The following is a 23,423-nucleotide window of genomic DNA, read 5'->3' as shown; positions in this document are numbered from 1 at the left end:
CACCGGACCCAGCCTTGGAATTTACCCCAGAGGAAGTAGGCTCATAGCTAGATTGTCCACAGAATTTCAGGCAAGTGCCTCTATTCCATACACTCATCTTTCTTTCCTGTGTCTTTATTCTCCCTTGTTTGCATCATTCTCAGAGAGCTGCTACTAGTAGAGACCTCTCAGCCACAAGATGGTGCCTCAGAGTAGTTCAGGGTAAGCCTTTTCTGCTGGTCCTTGGGCCCCTACGTTTAACTTAATATTAGTAAACGCAAGGCTATTTATCTAAGCCAAGGTATAGATGTGAAGACCCAATTGTGTTTTTCTTTAAGCCATGTCTTCTCAAATGCATGGAATCAGTATCAAAAATTGGTTTTGTTTGATTTTTTTTTGTATCTTTACAATAACTTTGTGGGAATTCATATAGGAATTTTTAGAAAGCAATTGTCATTCCTCTTAATGAATCCAGTTGTCATTTTGTATCTGGGCTCGTTGAAAATAATCTGTAATCTCAGCATAGCTTTAATAAAGGAATGTTATAAATGCACTTTGAAGGAGATGCACTCTCAATGTCTTTTGGGGTGTTTGAATCCATGAACCAAACTTTTTTAGTGAAGATGTTTACTTTTAATTACTAACCCAACTTTTAAAATAGTGGCTTATAAGATTATGTAAAAATGCATGGAATAAATAGACTGGCAAAAACATGTTAGCAGTCTTTGGGTAGTGAGGTATGAGTGATTTCTTCTTTCACCTTCTTGTCTATATTTTTCAAGTTTTCAATAATGAGCTACTTTTATGAGATTAAAAATAGAGGTAGGCATATTCCTCAGCTAATCAGAAAATGTTTATTAACCATCCAGTATATGTAGAGCCATCTTCCCAGGCTTGACAGTTGGGTAAGAAAATTATTAGGCACTCCCTCACTAAAGGCAGGGGCCATGTCTTTCAAAATTTTGTAAGCTGTGATACCTACCATGTGCCTTATACATAGAGAGGCCTGGGAAATAACTGTTGAATGAACACAGAAGCCATTATTCATAGCTTTGAAGGGAAGAATTTTGTTTTACTGGTCATAAAGCTTTGGGTCAGAGTCCTCACACTGGTCTTGATACACTTCTCTGCTTGAGTATCAGCTCACATTCAGTGGCCAACTTGTGTCTATTCTGTCCTTTAATTCTAGAACTAAGAATTCATGATAATAAAACTCACTACTGTTTCCTAAAATAATAAGATTAGTAATGGAGTTGGATGGGCCAAAAAAATACATAAATCCAAAGCATTAAACAGTAATTTAAAAATTCAGCCCTTGTTAATTCATTATTAGACTAACAGGAGTCTGCATGTGTATTAGACATAACAGGTACTCAAGCAATATTTGACAACTGACCAAATAAATAAATGAAATTTTATTGATCAGAGAATTTTAAATAATATCCTGAAAGTCTACATGGGAAGAAATTTATGAGTAAGGGGAAGCTAGACTAAAGAAAATGCCTTTTCTAACCAAGACCCAAGAAAATTAAGGATTTCTTCAGTGACTTTCAACTTGTGATTTTTGTAGGCCCAGCAGTTGTTGTTTTTTTTAAAAAAAAAATTTTTTTTTAATTGTATTTACTTTTGGCTGCGTTGTGTCTTCGTTGATGCACATGGGCTTTCTCTAGTTGCGGCGAGTAGGGGCTACTCTTGGTTGTGGTGTGCAGGCTTCTCATTGCGGTGGCTTCTCTTGTTGCAGAGCATGGGCTCTAGGGTACACGGGCTTCAGTAGTTGTGGTGCGTGGGCTCAATAGTTGTGGCACGTGGGCTTCGTTGCTCTGCAGCATGTGGGATCTTCCCAGACCAGGGATCGAACCAGTGTCCCCTGCACTGGCAGGCAGATTCTTATCCACTGCACCACCAGGGAAGTCCCAGTCCAACAGTTTTTATAAATTACAGAACTTCTATACTTCTGATACACTATTACATAACTTAAGTTATAGTTTTTCATTAGCTTTTACATATTATACTTAGTAATATCCATTAATAGCTTAGTTTAATAGGTTGTACATAAAAGTAATCTATGGACTTTTCCTTATGAAATAATGAATGTAAGCAAGCTCACCGAAGTACTAGATTTACTAAAAATGCCAGTGTAAACTTTTGAGAGGAGTTCATGTGCGCACAAGACATGTGGAAAGTGGAGAGAATGGGGAGTAGATTCACTGAGTGGAAAATAAGCTAGAGAATGGAAATTGACAGACCTTTGGGAGGAAAAAGGGATTTCAGTGAAAGGTAGCAGTCTCAGCAGAGTCATGACATGGAAAAGTTGACTGAAAAGTCAGTATTCTGGCCATTTACAAACTTAAAAAAAAAAAAAGTAGAACCCTTTACTCAAATGAAAACCTATGCAGAATACCAATATATAAATACTGTATACAAAAGCTGAGCTGTTTGGGTTGAAACAAGGTTGGGAGTGTGTAGGAACCAAACCCCATCCTTCTTAGTCCCCCTGCCTCTATCCCCATGGACTCTAGGGAACACGGTCTATGCTTAGAAACCTCCCCAGGTATCCAGTGTAGCCTGGCCGGTGGGCAGGTGTTAGACATTAAGTTGTGACAAGGGAGCATTTTCCTCATGCTTATTTGCAAAGATGGACTGTTATTTTAAGGAATGTTTTCTCACCTCTTACCGGAAAAGACTATTTGACCATTGAGATTACCATCTGCAAGAATCAATCCCCTTACTTGAGATTCTTCCCTTGACCCTCTTGGGGACTGGCTTTGTGTTTTTTAGCTCTTAGATGTGGTCTCTCAACTAGCCAAGCAGAATCTTCAAGTGCTGGTCCTGGGCCGGAAGCATATGTTAAAGCAGAATTCCCGGTGGAGGAAGGATGATATGGAAAAGGTGCAAAAGCAAGCCAGCTTTTTTTTTGCTGACAACATGTAGGTATTGAAGTTATTAAGTGAGTTACACTAGGCTCCAGTCATCTGCTTGTTACCTATTTTTTGCCATTTTTAAAAGTGCATGTGTGTGTACGTATGTATGTATGTATATATATTCAGCCTCATTCCAAAAAAAAAATTTAAGACAGCTTACAAAAATATAGTTTTTACAGCAGGATAAACTTAAATAGATGAGGAAATCAGGTTAAAGGAGAAATAAATTAAAGCCCAAAATGAGATTAGTACACAGAATGCATGCCATAAATTCCTAAATAGATCATTTAACAAATATTTTACAAATACGAGCACCTTCTGTGTTCTTGGAGAAACAGCAGTGAACAAGACCAAGTCCCTGCCCTCTTGTGACTTAACAGTAAACAAATAAACAGGTAATGTAATTCCAGGCAGTGATTAAAGCTGTGAAGACCATGAAGCAGAGTAAGGAGCTGGAAGGGGACTAGGTCTGGGATAGGTCAGAAGGGAGTGGAAAAAGCCTTTGGGAGGGGGCAGATCTGAAGGGAACGAGTGAGTCATTTGAGAAAGGGGGAAGGGTGGTGGGAAGAAGCTACCAGGCAGAGGGAACAGCAAGTGTTGAAAAGGGCCTGAGGCAGGAATGAGGAAGGCTGGCAGGCCAGTGTGGATGGGCTGGGGGCAGCAAGAGGGAAGGTAGTCAGTTCTGAGGTCCGAGAAAAGGCAGGGACCACATTGCAGAGTTCCTCGTGGGCTCTGGATTTTATTCTCAATGTAAAGGGAATGTTGCTATGAGCTACAGCTTCCCAGGAAGCCAAAGGAACATGGAAAACATGGTCAGCGACAAAATATACAGTGTCCACAGAGTATGAAAAAGCAGCTGATCGGAAGGAGCACAGATCCACAACAGCACGTATTAACTTTCAGCATGCGTTTAGGCTTTCACACTGTTCATGCCGACAAAGGTTTACTTCCGACTTTGCACGGATAATGAGCGCACCTCAGCCCCAAGTCTAGGTTTCATTCGATTGAATGTTATAACTTCAAGGTTTGTCAGTATTCCCCAAATCATTTCTTCTTAAAAAGGTCAAATGGGGGAATTACCTGGCAGTCCATTGGGTAGGACTCGGCACTCACTGCCGTGGCCCAGGTTCAATCCCTGGTCGGGGAACTAAGAATCCTGCAGGCTGCACAGCGCGTTCCCCTCCTCCCCTGAAAAGAAAGGTCAAATGGCATTCAGTGCACAAAGCTGGAAGCTAACCCCTGCTTCAGATCCCAAACCAAATCCCATTTTTCTTTAGCTAAGCCCTTTTATTTATTCACGGGAGGGGGGTGCTTCCATCTCTCCAGGACTATAAGACAATAATAATGCTCTTCATGCAGTCACCTTAGGCAATACTGGGTAAACCTTAAGAGCGCAGGTGTGGGAATGAATCCACCCGGGTTTAAATCATGGCCCTGCCGCTTCCCGTCTGGGAAGGCGTTTCCCTTCTCTCTGTTTTCTTTTCTTCATATGCAACCCTCATGAGGATTAAATGAGAAGATAACTTGCAAATCATACAGCACCAAGTACATGGCAGGTGTGTATGTTTGTTGCTGTCACCATCATCATTATTCTTCTTAGGTGGAAGAACTGGATAAATGCAGTGTTATAACCAAGAAGCCTGTTGGCAATTGGTCTCATGTTTGGTTTGGAGCCTGTATTTATTGCATACACTGAAGTTCCCAACCCAGTTGTAAAGATTGACTCAGGGACATTCTATGGCTTTGGATTTGAGTATTTACATTTGTAACATTAGCTCTGTTTTCCATTAATGTGCCGAAGAAGCCTGTTCAACCACGCGGTAGAGAGGGCAGTATAGTGAATCCCCACGTGGCTGTCGCCCCGCTCCAACAGTCAACATCATTTGTTAACCTTGCTCCATACAACCTCCACATGTTTTCTCTTTTCTTTTCCTCTCTCTTTTTCCTGGAGATTTTTCAGACAGATCCCAGTTGTTTTATCATTTCCCTTGAAATACGTCAGTATAAGGTAAACTTTAAAGGGTCCACTTCGGGTCATTTGGATCAAGGCATAGGGCTTATCACACGTTGCTGTCCAACTCTCCGGAGCCAAGGTAGCCACCACTGTTCTTACAGCACATGTATTCAAGTGGTCAGCACTGATGCTGAGGGCCCATGGGCGGCTTTGTGCTCCTGGCTCTTCTCAAGTTGGAGATGCCTTTGGGTACTGATCAGGATGACTACCCAGAAGCTGCTTGGGGATAGCCAGTTTCCGCTTTGAGGTCAGCCCCTTACTTTTGCAAGAAATTGTCATCCTGCCCTGTTAGTATTATGAATTTGAGTGAGGAAAGGAGATGGGGAAAGGTGTGCTCTGTGGTGGATGAAGCAGATAGGAAACACACCCTGGGAACACAGAGACCCAGCTTTTGAGTATGAAGAGAGAATTACTGTTAGAGTCCTCCATTCTAGTGGAAGAGCCCAGTTGAGCTGCTAAGAATCCCTAGCATTAGCATTCCTTTCCCCTTAGCCTTCCATCTGTGTTCTAGGTAGTGTTGTCTACCAGCTAGGACTTGCAGGCGGCTCTTACGTATCACTGAGATCATGTCAGTTAAGAAAGCAGAACACTTCTGAGGAAAGCGAGTAAGAAAACAGCATGGTGAAGAATGCTGTTCTTTGCCTCTTTGGGCGTGTGCTTGACTGTGTTCTTTCTTATGCCTGACTCAGCTCAGAGGACGATCCATTCCTTCTGTATGCCACACTGCACTCGGGGGACCACTGCAAGTTTATCACAAAAGATCTGATGCGGGACCACAAGGCCTGTCTGCCTGATGCCAAGACCCAACGCCTGTTCTTTAAGTGGCAGCAGGGACATCAGCTGGCAATTGTTAGTAGGCATCCGGGATCAAAAATAACATTTCAGGTATGTTACCTGTTCTCTACGTAATGTCAGCAGAGCCAAGTAGATAGTAAGAATGCGGCATAGTCACAGAATGTTGCAACTAGTTCTCAATATTTTATTTTACTTTTAAATATTGATTGATTGATTGATTGATGTATTTGGCTGCACTGGGTCTTAGTTGCGGCATGCATGCAGGATCTAGTTCCCTGACCAGGGATCGAACCCAGGCCCCATGCATTGGGAGCACAGAGTCTTAACCACTGGACCACCCGGGAAGTCCCTCAATGTTTTAGTTTTCTCAGCTTTAGTTTGGTATTTGGAATTACCCAGATCCTAGAAACACAGAGTCTGCCAGAGCAAAGTTTTCATAGGCCAACCCCACGTTAATTGACATATTGAAAACACCTGGAATGTCATCAGTTGTGACATCAGTTATGTCATCAATTACAAATCCTCATATTTGTTTTTTATTCTCCTGTTTATTTGCAATAGCTCAAAATTCCTTATTCCTTATGGTTCATCATAACTTCTATTTCTGCTAAATAACTCCTTTTTCCTGTTTAATCCACTGCTGTGGCACAGTCTCAATTGAGTTCTTTTTTGATTCTAGTTTAAATACCTGTAAGTACAAGGATTCCTCCTGTGTGAAAGCAAAGGGAGAAAATCTAAAGGCGAGTTACTACAGAAAAATACACTAGCCAATGATAAATATGGTCCAGTGGTCAAAAAATATGTAAAACAACATTTATAGGAAATATGGTATCAAATTACCACAGAGATACAGTCACTAACAGTTCTGTTAGTTTCGAGCGTACAGCAAAGTGATTCAGTTATACATATATGTGTATATATATATATATTCTTTTTCAAATTCTTTTCCATTATAGGTTATTACAAAATATTGAGTGTAGTTCCCTGTGCTATACCGTAGGTCCTTGTTGTTTACCTGTTTTACATATAGTAGTGTGTATGTGTCAATCCCAACTCCTAATTTATCCCACCCCCTACGGCCCCCCACCCCCGGCATTCATCTTCACAGAATTAGCTGCTCTTTCAAAATCCATTGTTAAGTAAGACAGAGAATACATCTCTGAAGCAAACTGAGAAGCTGTCAGAAGAGAAAGGGAAATGGCTAGGTATTCCTTTAGTGTTGTTCTCAATGTGTGGTTCCCTTTTAAATTCAACAGCATATTCTCATCTATGACACCGTGGTGCAAACAACGGGAGACTCGTGGCACATACCTTATGATGACGACGTGGTGGAAAGATATTCCTACGAAGTGCCAACCAAATGGCTTTGCCTTCACCGGAAGACATAAAGACTCTTACCCCCATGCTAAACTTGTGTTTGGGTGTCCTCCTGGTTGACATCAGAGCTCTTAAGTTGATGGTTGATGCTTGTTTAGAGCATTGCTTCTGTCCTGTCTGATCCAGTTTGTCCTGTTTGGTCCAGTTGGTTTGCATATCAATAAATTGATTTTTAATTAAATAAGATATATCTTTTCATAACCGGTTGCATTTTTCCCCCTAACATTTGTTAGGATTTGAGGCTTATCCAAAGTTGGGGAACTTGGTGCAGAGTGATACCTACCTTTCTCCTATTGAGCCAGCTATTCCGCTTATTTGGGCAACAGGGTCTTCTGGTATCCATTTTGCTACCCTTCCAGGTCCACCAATAGCAGAACCAATCCATCTGGCCCTGGGCTCTGGGTTGTTTGTAAACCCTTTCTCCATTTCTGATATCATCTCATCCTCTCATGTTATCTCCTTCCCACACTGACTCACTTGTGGTCCTCTCTGATGAGCTGGCCCAGATGTCAGAGGTGTATTAGCAACTTCTACTTATCACCCAATGATTTGGGTTGGAGGAAAGGGGGCAATTCCTTCTCTTTAGATTATGAATGTTTCTTCTTCATCCTATAATGCCTTTTCCAGATTAATTCAACATTTTGTGAACACTATTAATTCCATCACTTGGTATGAGGGCTTTCTAAAGTATATAGATTATTTTCATTTTATCAAGTTTGACTTACTTTACCAAAGTGAGTAAGTTGTTGCCTCTCTGTTTTACTCCCTTGATTTTAGCTGAAAATATTCGTGTCTGTAACACTTCATAACGGTTCTTTCCTTACTCATACGTACTATACAATTTGATATTCAAGAGCAGACAAAACCAGTCTATGGTGATAAAAATCAGAATACTAGTTGCCTGAGGAAAAGGGCACAAGAGAATTTTGTGGGGGTGATGGAAAGTTCTGAGTGGTGCTGACATAGGTGTATGTATGTATTAGTCAAATTCATCACACTAAACACTTAAAATTGATGCATTTACAACAACGTAACTGAAAAAAGTATGTTAGCATAAAAGTTATTTACATGAAAAAACAATGACTTCATTTATATCAAACAATGTACATGGATATAAGTAAGGTGTGTATTATGCACAGAGAGACAATCCAGGAAAAACAGAGGAGGGGATGTTTTACCTCCTTACGCCATTGTTGGAGTCAACACTGCTGCCCCCTAGAGGAAGGGGCTCTCCAGACAAGTGCCTGATAAATTGAGGGCATTGAAAGATGCTGAGAATCGGAAAGCTCTCATAAATCCAACCTGTTTATTTTCTAGATTTCATGAACTACCTACTTAGAACACTGTGCTTGCAGCGAGCTAAACTTTTTTTAAGAAACTACCCTAGTTTTAAGAAAATTAGGAAAGAAAGCATTTGTTAAATAAGCTTGTCTAAAAGCTTAATACAAATTTCTCACAAGTTGCTCTAGAGATGGGAGAGGATACAAAAAGAATCGTAGAACTTCAGAGCAGGAGGGAACCTTGAAGAACATAAAGTCCAACAGTCGCATTTTATAGAGCAGGAATAGACCCAGGAAGATGCAATGGCTCCCTTGGATCCCACAGCTAGTTAGTAGAGACATTTCAACCATAACCCAGCTCTTCTGATTCTCAAGTCAAATAGTCTTTCTTCTACTGTACACTGTAACTTAGACTAGAGTAGTTCATAAAAACTCAGACAGACTGAATGGTAGAGCATCCGGTATGTAGATTTAGAAACTTTGTTAGCCACATAAGAGAAAGTGGGGAGAATGAGAGGAAGGGAACAGGCAGGACGACCTCTTCAAGGGCCCACGTTTCCATGGTGGCTCATCAGGGTGGAAAATTGGGTTAGAGAAACTACATTATTTTTGAACTCTTTAATACCATTCCAAAACAAAACCCTAATTTCTGCTTGAGGTAAATTGAGGTGCATCTGTCACTTGTCCGGGAGCAGGGCAATTCTAGGGCGCTCAGAATCAATGGCACTGACACGGGACCTTGGAGAGTTCAGGGATTCTCTGAATGGAGGCAGCTGGTACCCAACACTTAGGCTGCCTTTTGTATTCTGATCACCTGAGTGAGACAAAAGCTACCTGTCTAATTCAAGGTCCCAGACACAGTGGGAAGAAGGAATTCTTTAAAAACCTGTGCCCTGGATTGAGAGTATCTTTAAAGTTGGCCAGCCATGAACAATGAAAGCTTTGAAAGGGCACTGACTCTGCCACTGAAAAGTGTGTCTAAAATGCTTTGTGCTTCCCTCTGGCATGCTCCTGAATTTATACTCTCTTTTCCTCCTGCTGCTCTCAGACCCAGTAAAGAGAAAATCACAAAGGAGAAGCCTGAGCTCATTCTCCCAGGGCTCCGCTGGGACTACCTCACCTCAGGTGCCTTGTTCTTCACATTAAATGAATTTTTCTCTTCAAGTTTGCACTTGAATATAATTACTGCTTCCCTGTTCCTTTAGCAGGTTTCTTGCTTTTTAAAAAAACTGTCCTAAGGTGCTATAAAATGCATATGTGTTCACATTAGATTTCTTTTTCCCTGATAGCTTCATTCTAGAGCAGGCATGGAAAGGAAGGGTATGTTATGTAGGCACCTGAATTCTGGCCTATCATGGTGAGTCTTATCTTTGCTAAAAATCAAAATTATTCGGGATACTTGAGGGCAAAGCTAAATGAAGTGTAGATCAGGTACTTTGCCCATCCTTCAGCAACTTGGAATTTCTAGAGTGAGGAACATCTAAGGGAATGCTTGTGGGAATGACTGGGAGTGGAGGAACATAGACCACTCTGATGAAATTGTGGGATTTGGATTTGGGTTCTTTCAGGGCTGGGACTTAAGCAGAACTAAGAGTTCTTAGTAAGTGGGACAAGGCAGCTGCTGGAGCCTCCTATAACCCCAGGGTGACAGTAGGGTTGCCAGATAAAATACGGTCTCCCAAATAAATTTGAATTTCAGATAAATGACAATTTTTTGTATAAGCACGTCGCAAGTATTGCAGGGATATACTTACACTAAAAATATTCACTGCCTATCTAAGATTCACAATTAACAGGGCCGCCTATATTTTTATTTGCTACATCTGGCAACCCTAGGTGGGAATTAGCTGGGAAATGAGGGGTAGTGGGAAATGAGGCATCTCTAAAGCCCACAGCCCTACAGGAGGCCGGAGTGGAACAAGGATAAGAAAGGATCTAAGGGACTTCCCTGGTGGCACAGTGGTTAAGAATCCACCTGCCAGTGCAGGGGACACGGGTTCGATCCCTGGTCTGGGAAGATCCTACATGCCACGGAGCAACTAAGCCTGTGCTCCACAACTACTGAAGCCCGCGCGCCTAGAGCCTGTGCTCCGCAACGAGATAAGCCACCGCAATGAGAAGCCTGCGCACTGCAACGAAGAGCCTGCGTGCAGCAACGAAGACCCAGTGCTGCCAAAAATAAATAAATAAATAAATAAAATAAAAAAAGAAAGGATGTGAATAAAATGCACCTGGGCAGGAGGTGGGGTGTGGGGGTGGAGGAGAGAGACCAAACGTTCCCTGCCTTATCCCAGCCAATGACAAGCTTGAGTCCATGTGATATAAATGAAGGAAGTTCCATTCAGAGACCTACTTAGAGGAAGCCATTCAAACCAGCAGGATGAAAGAAAATATGGGAGATGGTGAGAATATTCTCTCAGTGTATGTAATGAAAATAAATGCCACAAAACTAAAAAAAAAAAACAAAAAAACGGGAGACGCGAACACCAATGAGAAAGTAAATGCAGTAAATCTTGAGAAATAATCTTTAATTTTCTCTTGTCATGTTTCTGTTATGGTGTTTCAAGATTCCCTGAGGGCAGCCTCCCTGGTGGCGCAGTGGTTAAGAATCCGCCTGCCAATGCAGAGGACACGGTTTCGAGCCCTGGTCCGGGAAGATCCCACATGCTGCAGAGCAATTAAGCCTGTGAGCCACAACTACTGAGCCCGTGTGCCACAACTACTGAGCCCATGTGCCACAACCACTGAAGCCCACATGCCTAGAGCCTGTGCTCCGCAACAAGATAAGCCACCGCAATGAGAAGCCCGCGCACTGCAACGAAGAGTAGCCCCCGCTCGCCACAACTAGAGAAAGACTGCGCACAGCAACAAAAGACCCAATGCAGCCAAAAATAAATAAAAGTAAAATAAATAAATTTTTTAAAAAAAAGATTCCCTGAGGACTTTTCTCCCCAAGTTTTGTCTCTGTTGGCAAGACTTGATCTGACAGATGCTTCCAGAGACTATACATGCACAACTTGCCTTCAACCAGGAATTGAAATAAACAGGAAGACAATTATCTAGTCACTGATAACAGCTAAAAATTGTTTTGCTACCAGAGTACTCTCAGAAGTACACTGTTATCAAATGGATTAAGTTATTAAAATAACCATGATAATTTATTATAAATAGCAGTGTTATGTGAAGGGTTTCTGGTAGCTTCTGACAAGAAAGTTGATGTAGAATTAATTTCATCCATATTTAAATGATTACCTCATTAGTCTCTTTGATGTTAGTTAAAATTCAGCCCAAGAAGCAAATACTTGAGAAATCACAATTTCTAATATGGTAGAGACATAAATTCATTTTAAGGAGACCAGTTCAGATTGCCGTATCAGTCTCAGCTGGGCTAGAACATTACTAAGTATCAAGTTTAGTTCACATCTAAATATTGAAAGTCCGTTTTTTTTCTTTTTTCTAATTTTTATGTATTAAAAATTTTTTAAATTGAAGTATAGTTGAATTACAATGATTCAGGTGTACAGCAAAGTAATTCAGATATATATATATATTCTTTTTTAGATTCTTTTCCATTATAGGTTATTACAAGATATTGAATATAGTTCCCTGTGCTATACAGTAGGTCCTTGTTGTTTATGAAAGTCCATTATTAAAACAGATTTTTTGTGCTTTCTATGACTGCATCAGAACAAAGAATGTCAGTGTCCGGAATTCCCTGACAATTCTGCTTCTCATTTGGCTCTCTGGGGCAGAGTGGCATCCGGCCTGGGAGGATAATATGGGGCCTCCACCTCCATGAAACAGGTTCCTTTGGAAGTGGTTATGGCAGGTTGTCTGAAAGGTAAGTCCCTCACCTAGACTCATTGCTTAAGATGTACTGTATTACTAATTCTTTAAAAATAAATCATTCTTGTATTTTCTTCCCCTTTTCAGTGACCTTGTCCTAGAATCCAAAGCTGAATATTTTTATCCTCTGCTCCAAAGCTGAGTAGTTTTTATACACATATATGCCTTTCATATATATATACACACATGTATATATAATTTTTTTAAGGATCACGCATTCTCTATAAGCTCTTTTGTAATAAGGTTTTTTCCCACCTGACAGAAAATGAAACTTTTCCTTGTTCTCGTAGTCTTCTATCACTTCTTCCTCAGGTACTCTGAACATCATAATATAACTTCATAAAACAAGGCAGTCAGGTTAAGCTAGGGCATTGCTGTATACCATAAAATACTATTTGCATGGTTGTATACTCACAAACTATTCCTCCAGGTTTCCTGTGTTCAGAAGGAAATTTGTGTTCCAGGAAGCTGTCACCCTGATGATAGCTACTGGCTCAAATTAAGGATCGTGTCCTTTGGCACTCAGCCCTGTTCTGGCAGGAGTTCTCAAATCCTTGAAGAAATGGGTCTTTTCCAAGTTAGGCCCTCTGATCTCCAACTCCTAAAGAAATAAACTCTGGTCAGACCAAGTATTTGAAGAGAAAGCCTGAGGAAGTTTTGCTGCTTGACACAGATAGGGAGCTTTTTATTTTTTTAAGTAAATCATCTGGCTCTTTTTGTTCTTTGATACAGCAAGGGAGGTTTCTGTGAGGAAATCAGTACTGAACAGTTTGTGCTTTATGAATGTCAGTAGATTTTTTTTTCCTTCCCACTCCCACTGCCACTATCCCCAGAGATTTCAACACCATCCATATTCTGGTCTCATTGTTTCTTATCCACTGAAACTCTGATGATTTTCGGCCCCCTGTGAGATGCCAACCTGGATCTTTTAAACTACTTAAAAGTGCTCCACTTTCAGGATATCAGACTTTGGAGCTCTTCATTTTGCCTACAACCTCCTTAACCTGCTCCATTCCTTCATCCCGACCACCAGTTCCTAGATCTGTTCTGAGGCCTATTCCTTCCTCACCTAGAGGCCTCTCTTATCCATCTGCATCTGGCTTTGCTTGCCTTGTTGCTCACCCCACTCCATCCTCAAACCACTCATTTCATGGATGACTTCAGTAATACTTCAGATTCTTTCATTCATTTCACCTCCTGTGGTACCCATCTTATCAATTCTAAACCAAACTTTGGGTAGCCCCATACCATTCCACTTTCTCCTCTCCTATACCATAGTATTGCTAGCAAAGTCACGAAATTATGCTACTAGTACTTCACTCCCATTTGAAGGTCCTTTGTTTCACCTTTCAGTGAATTCCCTGTTAATTCCCCGAAGGAGCTCTCCCAACTCTTGCCATCTTAACTTGAAAAGAGCTCATCTCCTGCAGCCCCCATTTCCTTTTCTGTTCAGTGGGGAAGAGGGTGCCAGTGTACTTCTCAAACTCTAATGGACATGGGATCTCGTTTAAAGTGCTGATTCTGATTCAGGTCTGGTGTGCCTGGTGATGCCAAGGCTGCAGACCATATTTTTGAGTAGTATTTTGAGTAGTCTCAAACGAGCTCCAAGGTTATTTAAAAACAATAATAATAGTACAACACTCATGATTCTAAGTCCTGAATCATAACCTGGCCACTCTCACTCTCAGCAGATGACTTAAGCAGGAGCTAAAAGCCATCTGTTAAGAGACTCTTCAGCAATTTTTGCCCTTTCTAGCAACTTTCTTTCCTCACCCTTTTCTCCCTCTTCTAGGTTACTTTTTCTACTGCCTCCATACTATCCTTTCTTGCTAACTTGAGAAGTTGTTTTCTCAGTTAGTCTCTTTCCATGGGCTCATTCCCCCATCTAACTACAATACTTTTGGCTTCTAGCCTGACAAAACTGTGCTTCCCTAGGGATAATTTAACAGCCAAACTTCTCAGAGGAAGGAGCCATCTCTACCCCTGCTTTCTTTCCAATTCTACATTTGCAGCTGAGCATTTCTACTCAACCACGGTGAAAACAATTCATCTTCACCCCAACAGAGTGACCTCCTGCCTTACTTTATGTTATTTTTTCCTGCTCATTTCCCCCTACTTACATACCTAATCAATTAGCAAATTGTGTTGACTCCATCTTCAAAATATCTGTCGTAGTCTAATTGTTCAACTCTTAACTACCTTTCCAAAGGAAATAATCCTTTTTTAAAAAATTTGTACATGAAGATATTATTCATAATAATGTTATTGATAACAATAACAAAATTGGAAATAACGAAATGTTCAAAACAAGGGAGGGAAGAAATAATTATAATTTTAAACGTTACAGTGATTAAAATGATACTTTGTGTGTTGGCATGGGTTATATGACAAAACATCTACAAAATGGTATGTTTAATATGATCCCATGTTTTAAATAGGAAGGAAGGAAGGAAAGAGACATTTGGAGAAAAGTATCTGAAAGAAATAATATTTTGTTGATTCCAAAATGTTAATAGGTATCTCTGCATGCTGGGATTGTGGTTGATTTTTAGTTGTCTTCATCTTCTGCACAATCTGAATTGTTACATGTGTAATAGGATGTTAGAATAGGACTCTTTCTGCCTCAGTTTCCACTGAGGCACAAATATAGTAGATACCAAGAGTCCCAGGTGAGTGTGGGGCAGACAGTACATATGCAGAATTTACAAAAAGAATAAAGGAGAATCTGCCTCACAACTCCCGGCCCCTTAACCAGGCCAAAGATATCAAAGAGTCAGAGGAAGGAAAAAGATAAAGATGTTTCCTTGTAGAGAGCTGTGGCCAGGCTCCTGGTTCCTTAGGTACCCTCTGACCCCAGGACCCCGGGAAAGATGCCTCAATAGGAATACTTGGAGCTCCTCTTGCAGTCTGGGAACCCAGGACTTCAGAGAAAGCTGAAGCCTCTGTGGATGGGCCTGACTCTGCAAAAGCTGGAGGATGACAGCAGGGCTGACAAGAGACATTGGAAACGAGCCAGAGAGGGCTACTGCCTTGGACTTGCCTGGCACTGCAGGTTTCCTGATGGGGGCCAGATGGGTGGGAAGAGAGTTGCCTTAGGCTGTCTTGGGCTGGAGGGGAACTTCGGGATGGCCAGGGGTTGAAGAAGGACTGCAAGTGGCCACCTACATATAAAAACTGATGGGCTCAGCAGAGAACCACTGAAGAGCCTTAGAAGAGTGGCCAAGCGGAGAAGCATCAGCTTTAACCATCTGCCAGGCTCACCAGAGACTCCAGCTATAAACATCTGCTTGGCCTAGAAAGCATTGAGCCACCCACCCTTACCTATCCTCCACTGCCCATCCTCCACCTTGGCTGGGGCGGGGCATGTGGAGGGTGTGAAGGAGGTCGGGGTGGAGCTGAGCCAGGAGTGATTAGGGAGGACAAGTCAACCATGCCCCCACCCCTTTCCACTGGAAGAGTTAGTGCAAAGCCGACCTAAGCTGACAGAATACAAATGATGCAGTGCTGTTTGGAATCTATTGGTATAGAACTGGATATTCTAATTTCTGAATCGATACTGCATTTGTTAAAGTAACCGTAGCACTGCATATTATCTAAGAGGAATGGAAAAGTAAGGGAGCATACCCGAGTTTTCATCTAGAGGCAGGAAAAATGAAAGGAAGAGTGGGAGAACAAAAGTCAGATTGTAGTTTTATCACAGTCTGTTCATCACGCTTGTTACCAGAACCCAGATGCCCCCTTGCGCTCACTTCCATCATTTCTTGCCTCCACAAAGGTAACCACTGTCCAGTCTTCCAACATTATAGATTCCTTTTGCCTGTTTTTGTGCTTTATGTAAATGGAATCAGTCAGGCTGTGCTCTTTCGTGGCTGGCTTCTTTCATTCAATATTGTGGGAGGTTCACCTCTGTTGTCACATGTAATTGTATCATTCATTTTCATTATTATGTGATGTTCTATAGTGTGAATATACCACAATTTATCCATTCTACTGTTGATGGGCATTTGGATAGCTTCTAGTTTTTGCCTATTACAAATAGTAATTGCTATGAATAGTGTATCACTTTTTATAATGGGTGGAGAGCTATTAAAAAGTCTCTGGCATCTTCTTTCCTTTCCGTTTCCGTAACTACCACCCCAGTTCAGGCCTTCACAAACAGTCACTGGTTCTATTAGCAATGGCCTCTTGATTGATATCCCCATCTACAGTTCATCATAAATACTGCCACCAAGTTTATCTTCTGAGAGCATAATTCTAATCATGCCATTTCCCTTACTCAAAAACGTCAAATGTCTCCCCACTGCCTTCCAACCAGAGCAGAAGTTCCTTTCCTTGGCATTCAAGGCCTCCTCCCTGCATTTGTACTCCAGAACATTTTTGTGTCCTAGTCAAGCTAAGCCACTGCCATAACCTAAACACAGGCTCTTTTTTTCTTCCTCTGCTTCTCTGTTCTTGCCACCCCGAGTCCATGTTGCATCATGGTGCCACTCACACTGTTCCTAACAGCGAACACACCTGTCAGAGTGCTTCTCCTCCCAAGTTGAGCTCGGATGTATTTCTTTCAGCAGGTGGCTTGCATTCCCTTTGGCCAAAGTCATTTCCCATCTGCAGCGCTTTGTTGGACACTGCCTTACATATCATGTGCTGCTTCGTGTTAGTATTGCTCTCATTTGGGTTTCATTTTTCTTCCCCACTGAAATTTCTTCTCCGGCTGGTTCATCTGTGTGTCTCAAGAGCAGCCAGCCCAGCTGGCTTACCCCTAGAAGAGGCTCAATAAACGTTTGTTGAATTATTTTGGAGAAGTTGTTTGAAAATGTCTTCCTGATTTTTACCTCTGATTCCCACTTCTCCTTTGAGTGAATTCCCCTCTTGCTCCTTGGTATTTTGTGTGTGTGCCGGCTCAGGAACATACTCTTTGGTGTCTGATGCTTCAACTGACCCTCAAGAAATAGTGATAACTTCTCAATGCCACCCTCTTTAATTATACCATTTAAGCCCCTCCCCGCATCTTAAATGAATTAACTATTTATTAGGCATCTATTTTGTACATGGACCACGAAAACTGGAATAAAATTTGCTCTGCACCTGCAAGACATCATTGCAGAGTTTTTAATATTGAAAATGTTTTAGTCTGTTGTCTATGGTTGATTTTTGAAACTTGCCTTTGTTTCACCACGATGGATGAATTGCACACTGGGTGAAATTCACGGATCTCAGTTGAGGTTTATCAAGTACTTTCAAAGCAAGTAGAACATAACACTGGAGCACTCTCTTGCTTTCCCATCAATACCTGGGTTCTCAAGAACTAGTTCCTCAATTAGTGCCTGAAAATATTGGTTATAATGATCAGACACCTCATTCATTTGCTCTCTCCCCCAGTTGTCTCAAGAGAACTTGGCTCCTCTGAGCACCAGAGATGACTTAATTTTGCGGTAAGAAAACAGGAATTAGAGGAAGCCAATTAGGAAACCTCAAGGAAGAGGAAGTGTCTCCAGGCTGAAAGGAAGGCTGTTGAGTCTTATTTCCTCTCTGTTCTTGACTCATCCTCTCGGTGCCTGACCAACTTCTGCACCACCCTTTCCCCACCCGATCAGGGGGCTGAAATGGGAGTGGGGTGAGATTGGGGGTAGTGAGCAGAGTGAATAAAGTCAAATAACATTCATAAAGACACCAAGATGTAGGGATACACCATGGGTGTGAAAATCTCAGTGAACTTTTTTTTTTTTTTTTTTTTGCGGTATGCGGGCCTCTCACTGTTGTGGCCTCTCCCTTTGCGGAGCACAGGCTCCGGACACGCAGGCTCGGTGGCCATGGCTCACGGGCCCAGCCGCTCCGCGGCATGTGGGATCTTCCCGGACCAGGGCACGAACCCGTGTCCCCTGCATCGGCAGGCAGACTCTCAACCACTGCACGACCAGGGAAGCCCTCAGTGAATTTATTGATGCTTACGATTCCCATCCCCGTCCACAGTCATGGGTGAGGCTGCATGTATGCAGGATAGGGTAAGAATTGGCTGCTTTCTAAGTTAAGAAAACAGAATGAGTTTCACTTCTGAACAATAGCAGAGTGCAGTACAGGCTGGTGCAGTACTTGGCTTCCTCTGTACTAGGGATAGATCAAAACAAAATAGCCAACGATCCAGGCTTTATTCACCAGTGTCCCCTCCTTTCACAAAGAGAGAAGCTGAGTTAAAGTCTATTAGTAGGTGACTTATTTTCATTGTGCTTAATATTTTTTTCCTCCATGCCTTTAAGGTGGGTACAGCGTGCTTACCTGTTTGAGAGAAGAAACCGAGGTGGTGGCCACCAGTTGATCACTGGCAAGGCTCAGATTCAAATCCAGTGCTTCTGACACTCAAAGCAAAGCCTGACCGTGTTCAGGACTCAGGCCCCTCCCTTCCCCATCTTATTTTTCACTGGAACATTTGCTGTTCTCTCAAGCTATGAAAGGCTTCCTGTGTTATCATGCTTAAGGGGAAGTTGTATGTTAAAAACCACCAACGGTTAAGCCCAAGCCAGCTGGGGTCTTCCAGTGCTTCTTCCAGTATTCTGGGGAGACCCATGAGAATTCTTAGTGTTTCTCAAAGTCCTTGGCTTTCAGAAACAAGAGCTCAGTCATCAGTCAAGCATTGGGTTTTCATTTAAGGGGGAGTTTGGGAAAACAAGAGAAACATCAAAAGTTATGAGTTGTTTTAGCTATAACAACTTTATACTGAAGTTGTTATAGCTAAAAATCAAGAGTGACCTGAAAGCTAAAGGTTTTGGCTCTCTAGAAGTGGTTCCTGGAGAGATTTAGTTAAATGTCCTTTGGGTTGAGCTGCTACAAGTTTATTCCCTTTCAAATCAAAGGACAGCATTATCATTATTGGAGATGACTGACAGAATCCAGAAGCAGAATTATATTGACTGGAAAGGAAAGGATGGAGTAGCAGGGAAATGATAGCTGTATGACTGCTATGTTGATAGACACCGTATTGAACCCACCATTGGTATTGGAGGGTGAGAGAACCACACTAGGTGTTATGGGAGAGAGCGCTGGGGAGTGTTGCCTTATTGGAATATGGTTTGAAGAGCTTTTGAGTAGAAGCATAACCAAGTACCTCATATGTCACGGTAGCACTTCCCACACCACGTTTGATGCCCCATTTGTCCCTCTCCTTTGCCCATAAATTATAGAACTGGAGTACAAAGAAATCACCCTCTTCTTTTTCCCCGAGACTCAAACAGATTGACAACTCCTAGGTAGCCAACCATAGCTACTGGGGTACAGGAAGAGCTTTAGGGTTTCTATTGGTATGAGAAAGATACAGATAGGGAGAAATACGAATGGAACTAGGTTCTTGCCCTCAGTCCCCTGAGGAGGCACCTGATGGCTCAAAGTCTGACCAGGGAGCTACCTCCCTTCTACTGTCCACACAGAACTGCCACATCCCTAGCTCTGTTGTGGCCACAGTTGACCTCTGGGGCCCCTTGACATCAGGGAATCCTAACTCTCCTAAGATACTCTATTACCACTGTTTCAACACCTGCTAATATCACATGGAAACACAGATAAGCTTCAGTTTTATATTCCCTGGCTCACTGAAACCACCAGCAGATCGTCTTAAGCTAAGGGCTAAATTCTTATCTTGCCTTTAAACACCATGTGATTCAGCATGTCTGCAGTCACTGGGAATCTACGCTGCCAGTTTTTACCTTTGCCTTGTGGGTAACCCCTACCTTCCACCTACCTCCACCCCCAGGGGAGAATGTGGGCCTTGTCAAATGGAGGCCCCCAGGAGATTTTCCAAGACTCACGAGATGTCAAGTCATCTCTAAAAGTTTTCAAAAAACCAGAGAGTCATTTCAGAAAGTCTAACTTGGTGGCCCAACAGAGAGGAAGGTCAAATTTTCCATACAGACACAGCAAGTCTGCCCCCATAGGCTTGTGGTAAAGCTGCAGGAGCACTGGTCCCCAGACTTCTGTGAAAGCTCCGCAACCCAGGGGGAAGTCCACCTGGGTGAGTAGATTAGCTGCTGCTTGGTACCCAAGGCACATATTCGTGAAGTCTGCTTCCTGGGGATTTCCCTTAGCAATGGAATCAGCAAGGGGTTCGTCTTTCTGAAAGATTTCCCGGAGGAATCCATTGGCCTTGTGGAAAAACCTCAAATTCTAATATAAAATCTCTGGCCTTTTAGGTTTTGAGATTTGGATTTTTCAGTTATTCACAAATCTCTTCAAATAAAAACAGGTCAACATAGTAGAAAACCCAAACAGTGAGAATGCATATTCAGTGAATGATCGGAGCACCTCCTTCATGCTAGGTACTGTTTGGCACTGAGGGTACACCGGGGAGCAAAACAGATGTGGCCACTGCCCTCAAGGAGCCTGATGTTCTAATTCTAGCTTTCAGTTTGTGTTGTATTGAAAATGAGGTCGGCTCCTTCCAGGAAGTATCCTTTAGGGTATTAATGTGTATATGCCATCCAAAATCCTATGCCTCTTTTAGGGCCCAGCTTAAATGCAACCTCAACGGAGGATCAGAATTTGTTTGAATGTGTGAAATAATTTTCACAGCCTGAAGTGTATGTGATTTTAAATATCTCGTCATTGCATGGCAGGGAACACCCAGGGGTGCTTCACAGCGGGTTGTGTCTACGTGGGAAGGAAAGGCAGCTATGAAAGCATTTCTCAATTGTTCCCTGTCTTTCTACAGTTTTTAGTTCAACTTGACAGTCAGTTACTGAACTTTTATGAGCCAAGCCCCATGCCAGGGGTGGTAGAGAATACAGAGATAAAAAGTATTCAGGCTCTGCCCTGTCAGTCTTTAGTGAAGCCCCTACACACAACTCTTTAAGGTAAACCATATGATTACCAATGTTTGACGCTTTTGACCTACAGAAATGGTCATTTCATTTGGTTCAGGCTAATAAAAGATTCAAGTTGTACGCACTAGGCATATAGGGGAAAAGAGGCAGATTGGTGGACCTGAGCTTCTTAGATGACGAGATGGGAATGAGTGTCCTTACAGGAGGAACAGGAGTGCGGGGGAAGGGGAGAGCCTGAGGAGGATATCAGGTAGTGCTTCTCAAAGCTGTGCTGTGGAATGTAGCCCTGCAATGGAAATAGGAGGATGAAGTGGAAGACAAGGCTGAAAAGATAGGTACAAGGTCAGCTAAGCTCAAGGCTGATTTTGATTCAGGAGCTCAAAGAAATCTGGGCAGAGAAGCAACCCAATGAGATCTTGCTCAAGAAAATGATTCCAAGAATGTGGATCAACAGGAAGAGATGCTACTGTGCAGCCAAAAATATAATAATAAATAATAATTTTTAAAAAGCTTGTGTTACAAAAAAGACTACATGGGGACAGAATAGGAAGTTTTGGGGAACTGAAGGCTGTTGCAAGGTTTTGGCTCTGAGGACTTGGAAAGTGTGGTATGAGGGACAGGAACTGGCTTGGGAAAAAAGAGATGGAATGAGGTATTCTGTTTTATTTTATTGATTGATTTTTGGCTGAGTTGGGTCTTCGTTGCTGCGCGCGGGCTTTCTCTAGTTGCGGCGAGCAGGGGCTACTCTTCGTTGTGGTGCACGGGCTTCTCATTGCGGTGGCTTCTCTTGTTGCGGAGCTCGGTGTCTAGGCACGCGGGCTTCAGCAGTTGTGGTGCACGGGCTTAGCTGCTCCGCGGCATGTGGGATGTTCCCAGACCAGGGCTCGAACCTGTGTCCCCTGCACAGACAGGCGGATTCTTAACCACTGCGTCACCAGGGAAGCCCCAGGTGTTCTGTTTTAAACATGCTGGATTTTGAGGTACCATGTGTCTCAATGTGAAAAATGTCATATATGCGATTAGAGAAGACTCAGCACCAGAGAAGGATCCAGCTAGAGACCTAGTTTTGAGGAAATATCAGCATAGAGGGGGCTGTTGAATGAGTTCACCCTCCAAGCATCCTTACAGAGAACTCATTTTATCTATGACTCTTCAGGTAAACTGTAGGAGTTACAGTTTAGGAGGCTTGCTCAGTGTCTGAGGAAAAAAAAAGTACTCAAAAGGTCAGGAGGAGTTGGTGCTGAGGATAGGGACCTAAACCAGAAGCAAGGGACAACTTTTATCAGTACACTTGGGAATCAGCCAGAGCTGGAAAGTACCCTGTGTGCCAGAGATGATGTCTGCACTTAGTATTTTCTTAATCGAGTTTCAGTTTTGAATTTTCTTTTTCAGTAATGAAATAGAAGTTTATTTTTTAAAAAACACTCTTGAGAAATCGGAACTTCCATAACAAACTCTTACCAAATTTTTTCTTTTAAATGGAAAGTGAGTTTAAGAGAAAATACATTAAAGAGGTAAGAATCCCTACGTCAGTATTCATTACAGCTGGTATGGAAGTGCCAGAAATCTTGGTATACCTGGCCTTCCTGGCGCACAAACTACTGGGCAGAGGGGGCGGGCGACACTAGCTTAATATCTGTTTTGCATTTTATATTCACTAAATAGGAGCGTGCCTTGAGGTAGGTCAAAATAGGCACATTTTACAGTTCCAAAAGCCACCTGCTGTTCTCCGGAGCTACCTCGCCTGCTTGGGTATTATTCTCATTAGTTCATCTAACGCCGGCCTGCTATGAGCCTTTCCCTTCGGTTCTTGTTCATTATCAATCAAGGCTACTGATTCCTGTATTATACCTATATTTCAACCCCAGTTCCACTTTTAAGACAAAACTGTCGGGGTCTGTTGGCCAAAGGAAGATCTTGCCTGGCCAGAAAACTGCTCTGGAGTGGCTAGCAGAACCCGCTCCCTTCTGTACCTGAAATTAACGGCTGCTGCGGAAGCAGCTGCAATCCATTTATTTCTCCCTCTAGTAGCAGGAAGCAAAGTGGCTGGGTAAAGAGGTTAGAAGAACGCCAGCAAGCCAGAGCCAGGCTGGATATACAGGTGCCAAAACTAACGAGAGACTTGTTAAATACGCGATCCCACAGACAGGCAACTCACTACTCCTGGCCCCGGAAAGCTTTTTTGTTCTTGCTATAGTCAATTCATTCTCTAGATGAAAGCTCTATAAACCGCCTCAACGAGAACTTACTTCACCAACCATTTTAAAGCCGCCCACACACGGGGCTGGCGCATACGCACATCGAAAGCTTTCGGTCCGCTCTCCCCACCCTCCACCAGGGGCGGGGCCTTGGAGTTCTCAGGCGCGCGGGAACTGACGCTAGAATCGTGACTTCGGGGCGCAAG

The 23,423-nt window shown here is 42.5% G+C and overlaps 1 protein-coding gene and 1 long non-coding RNA gene across 4 annotated transcripts in view; one reads left to right on the top strand and one right to left on the bottom strand.

The window, feature by feature from the left end:
* The window catches only part of PRORP (protein only RNase P catalytic subunit), a 127,991-nt gene extending 120,724 nt beyond the window's left edge, over nucleotides 1-7,267 (top strand). For 2 of the 3 annotated variants that reach the window (XM_060143548.1, XM_060143556.1), the window contains exons 6-8: nucleotides 2,758-2,906; nucleotides 5,604-5,799; nucleotides 6,966-7,267. In XM_060143548.1, coding sequence (XP_059999531.1) covers nucleotides 2,758-2,906; nucleotides 5,604-5,799; nucleotides 6,966-7,097 — 477 coding nt within the window. In that variant the 3' untranslated portion in view covers nucleotides 7,098-7,267. The remainder of the gene's footprint in view (nucleotides 1-2,757; nucleotides 2,907-5,603; nucleotides 5,800-6,965) is intronic. The other variant, XR_009539572.1, reaches the window with a different exon arrangement.
* A 14,400-nt stretch (nucleotides 7,268-21,667) lies between these two features.
* On the bottom strand, nucleotides 21,668-23,392 carry LOC132517044 (uncharacterized). Its single transcript, XR_009539568.1, has 2 exons — nucleotides 23,269-23,392; nucleotides 21,668-21,918 (listed from the first exon to the last, which is right to left on the bottom strand). It is a non-coding gene; the product is annotated as an uncharacterized LOC132517044 (long non-coding RNA).
* Nucleotides 23,393-23,423: the final 31 nt, after the last annotated feature.

This window comes from Lagenorhynchus albirostris, chromosome 1, assembly GCF_949774975.1.
Source record: "Lagenorhynchus albirostris chromosome 1, mLagAlb1.1, whole genome shotgun sequence".
In the NCBI taxonomy this organism is placed as follows: Eukaryota; Metazoa; Chordata; class Mammalia; order Artiodactyla; family Delphinidae; genus Lagenorhynchus; species Lagenorhynchus albirostris.
The sequence above is the reverse complement of the archived record's forward strand: the minus strand, read 5'-3'. Positions and strand labels throughout refer to the sequence as shown.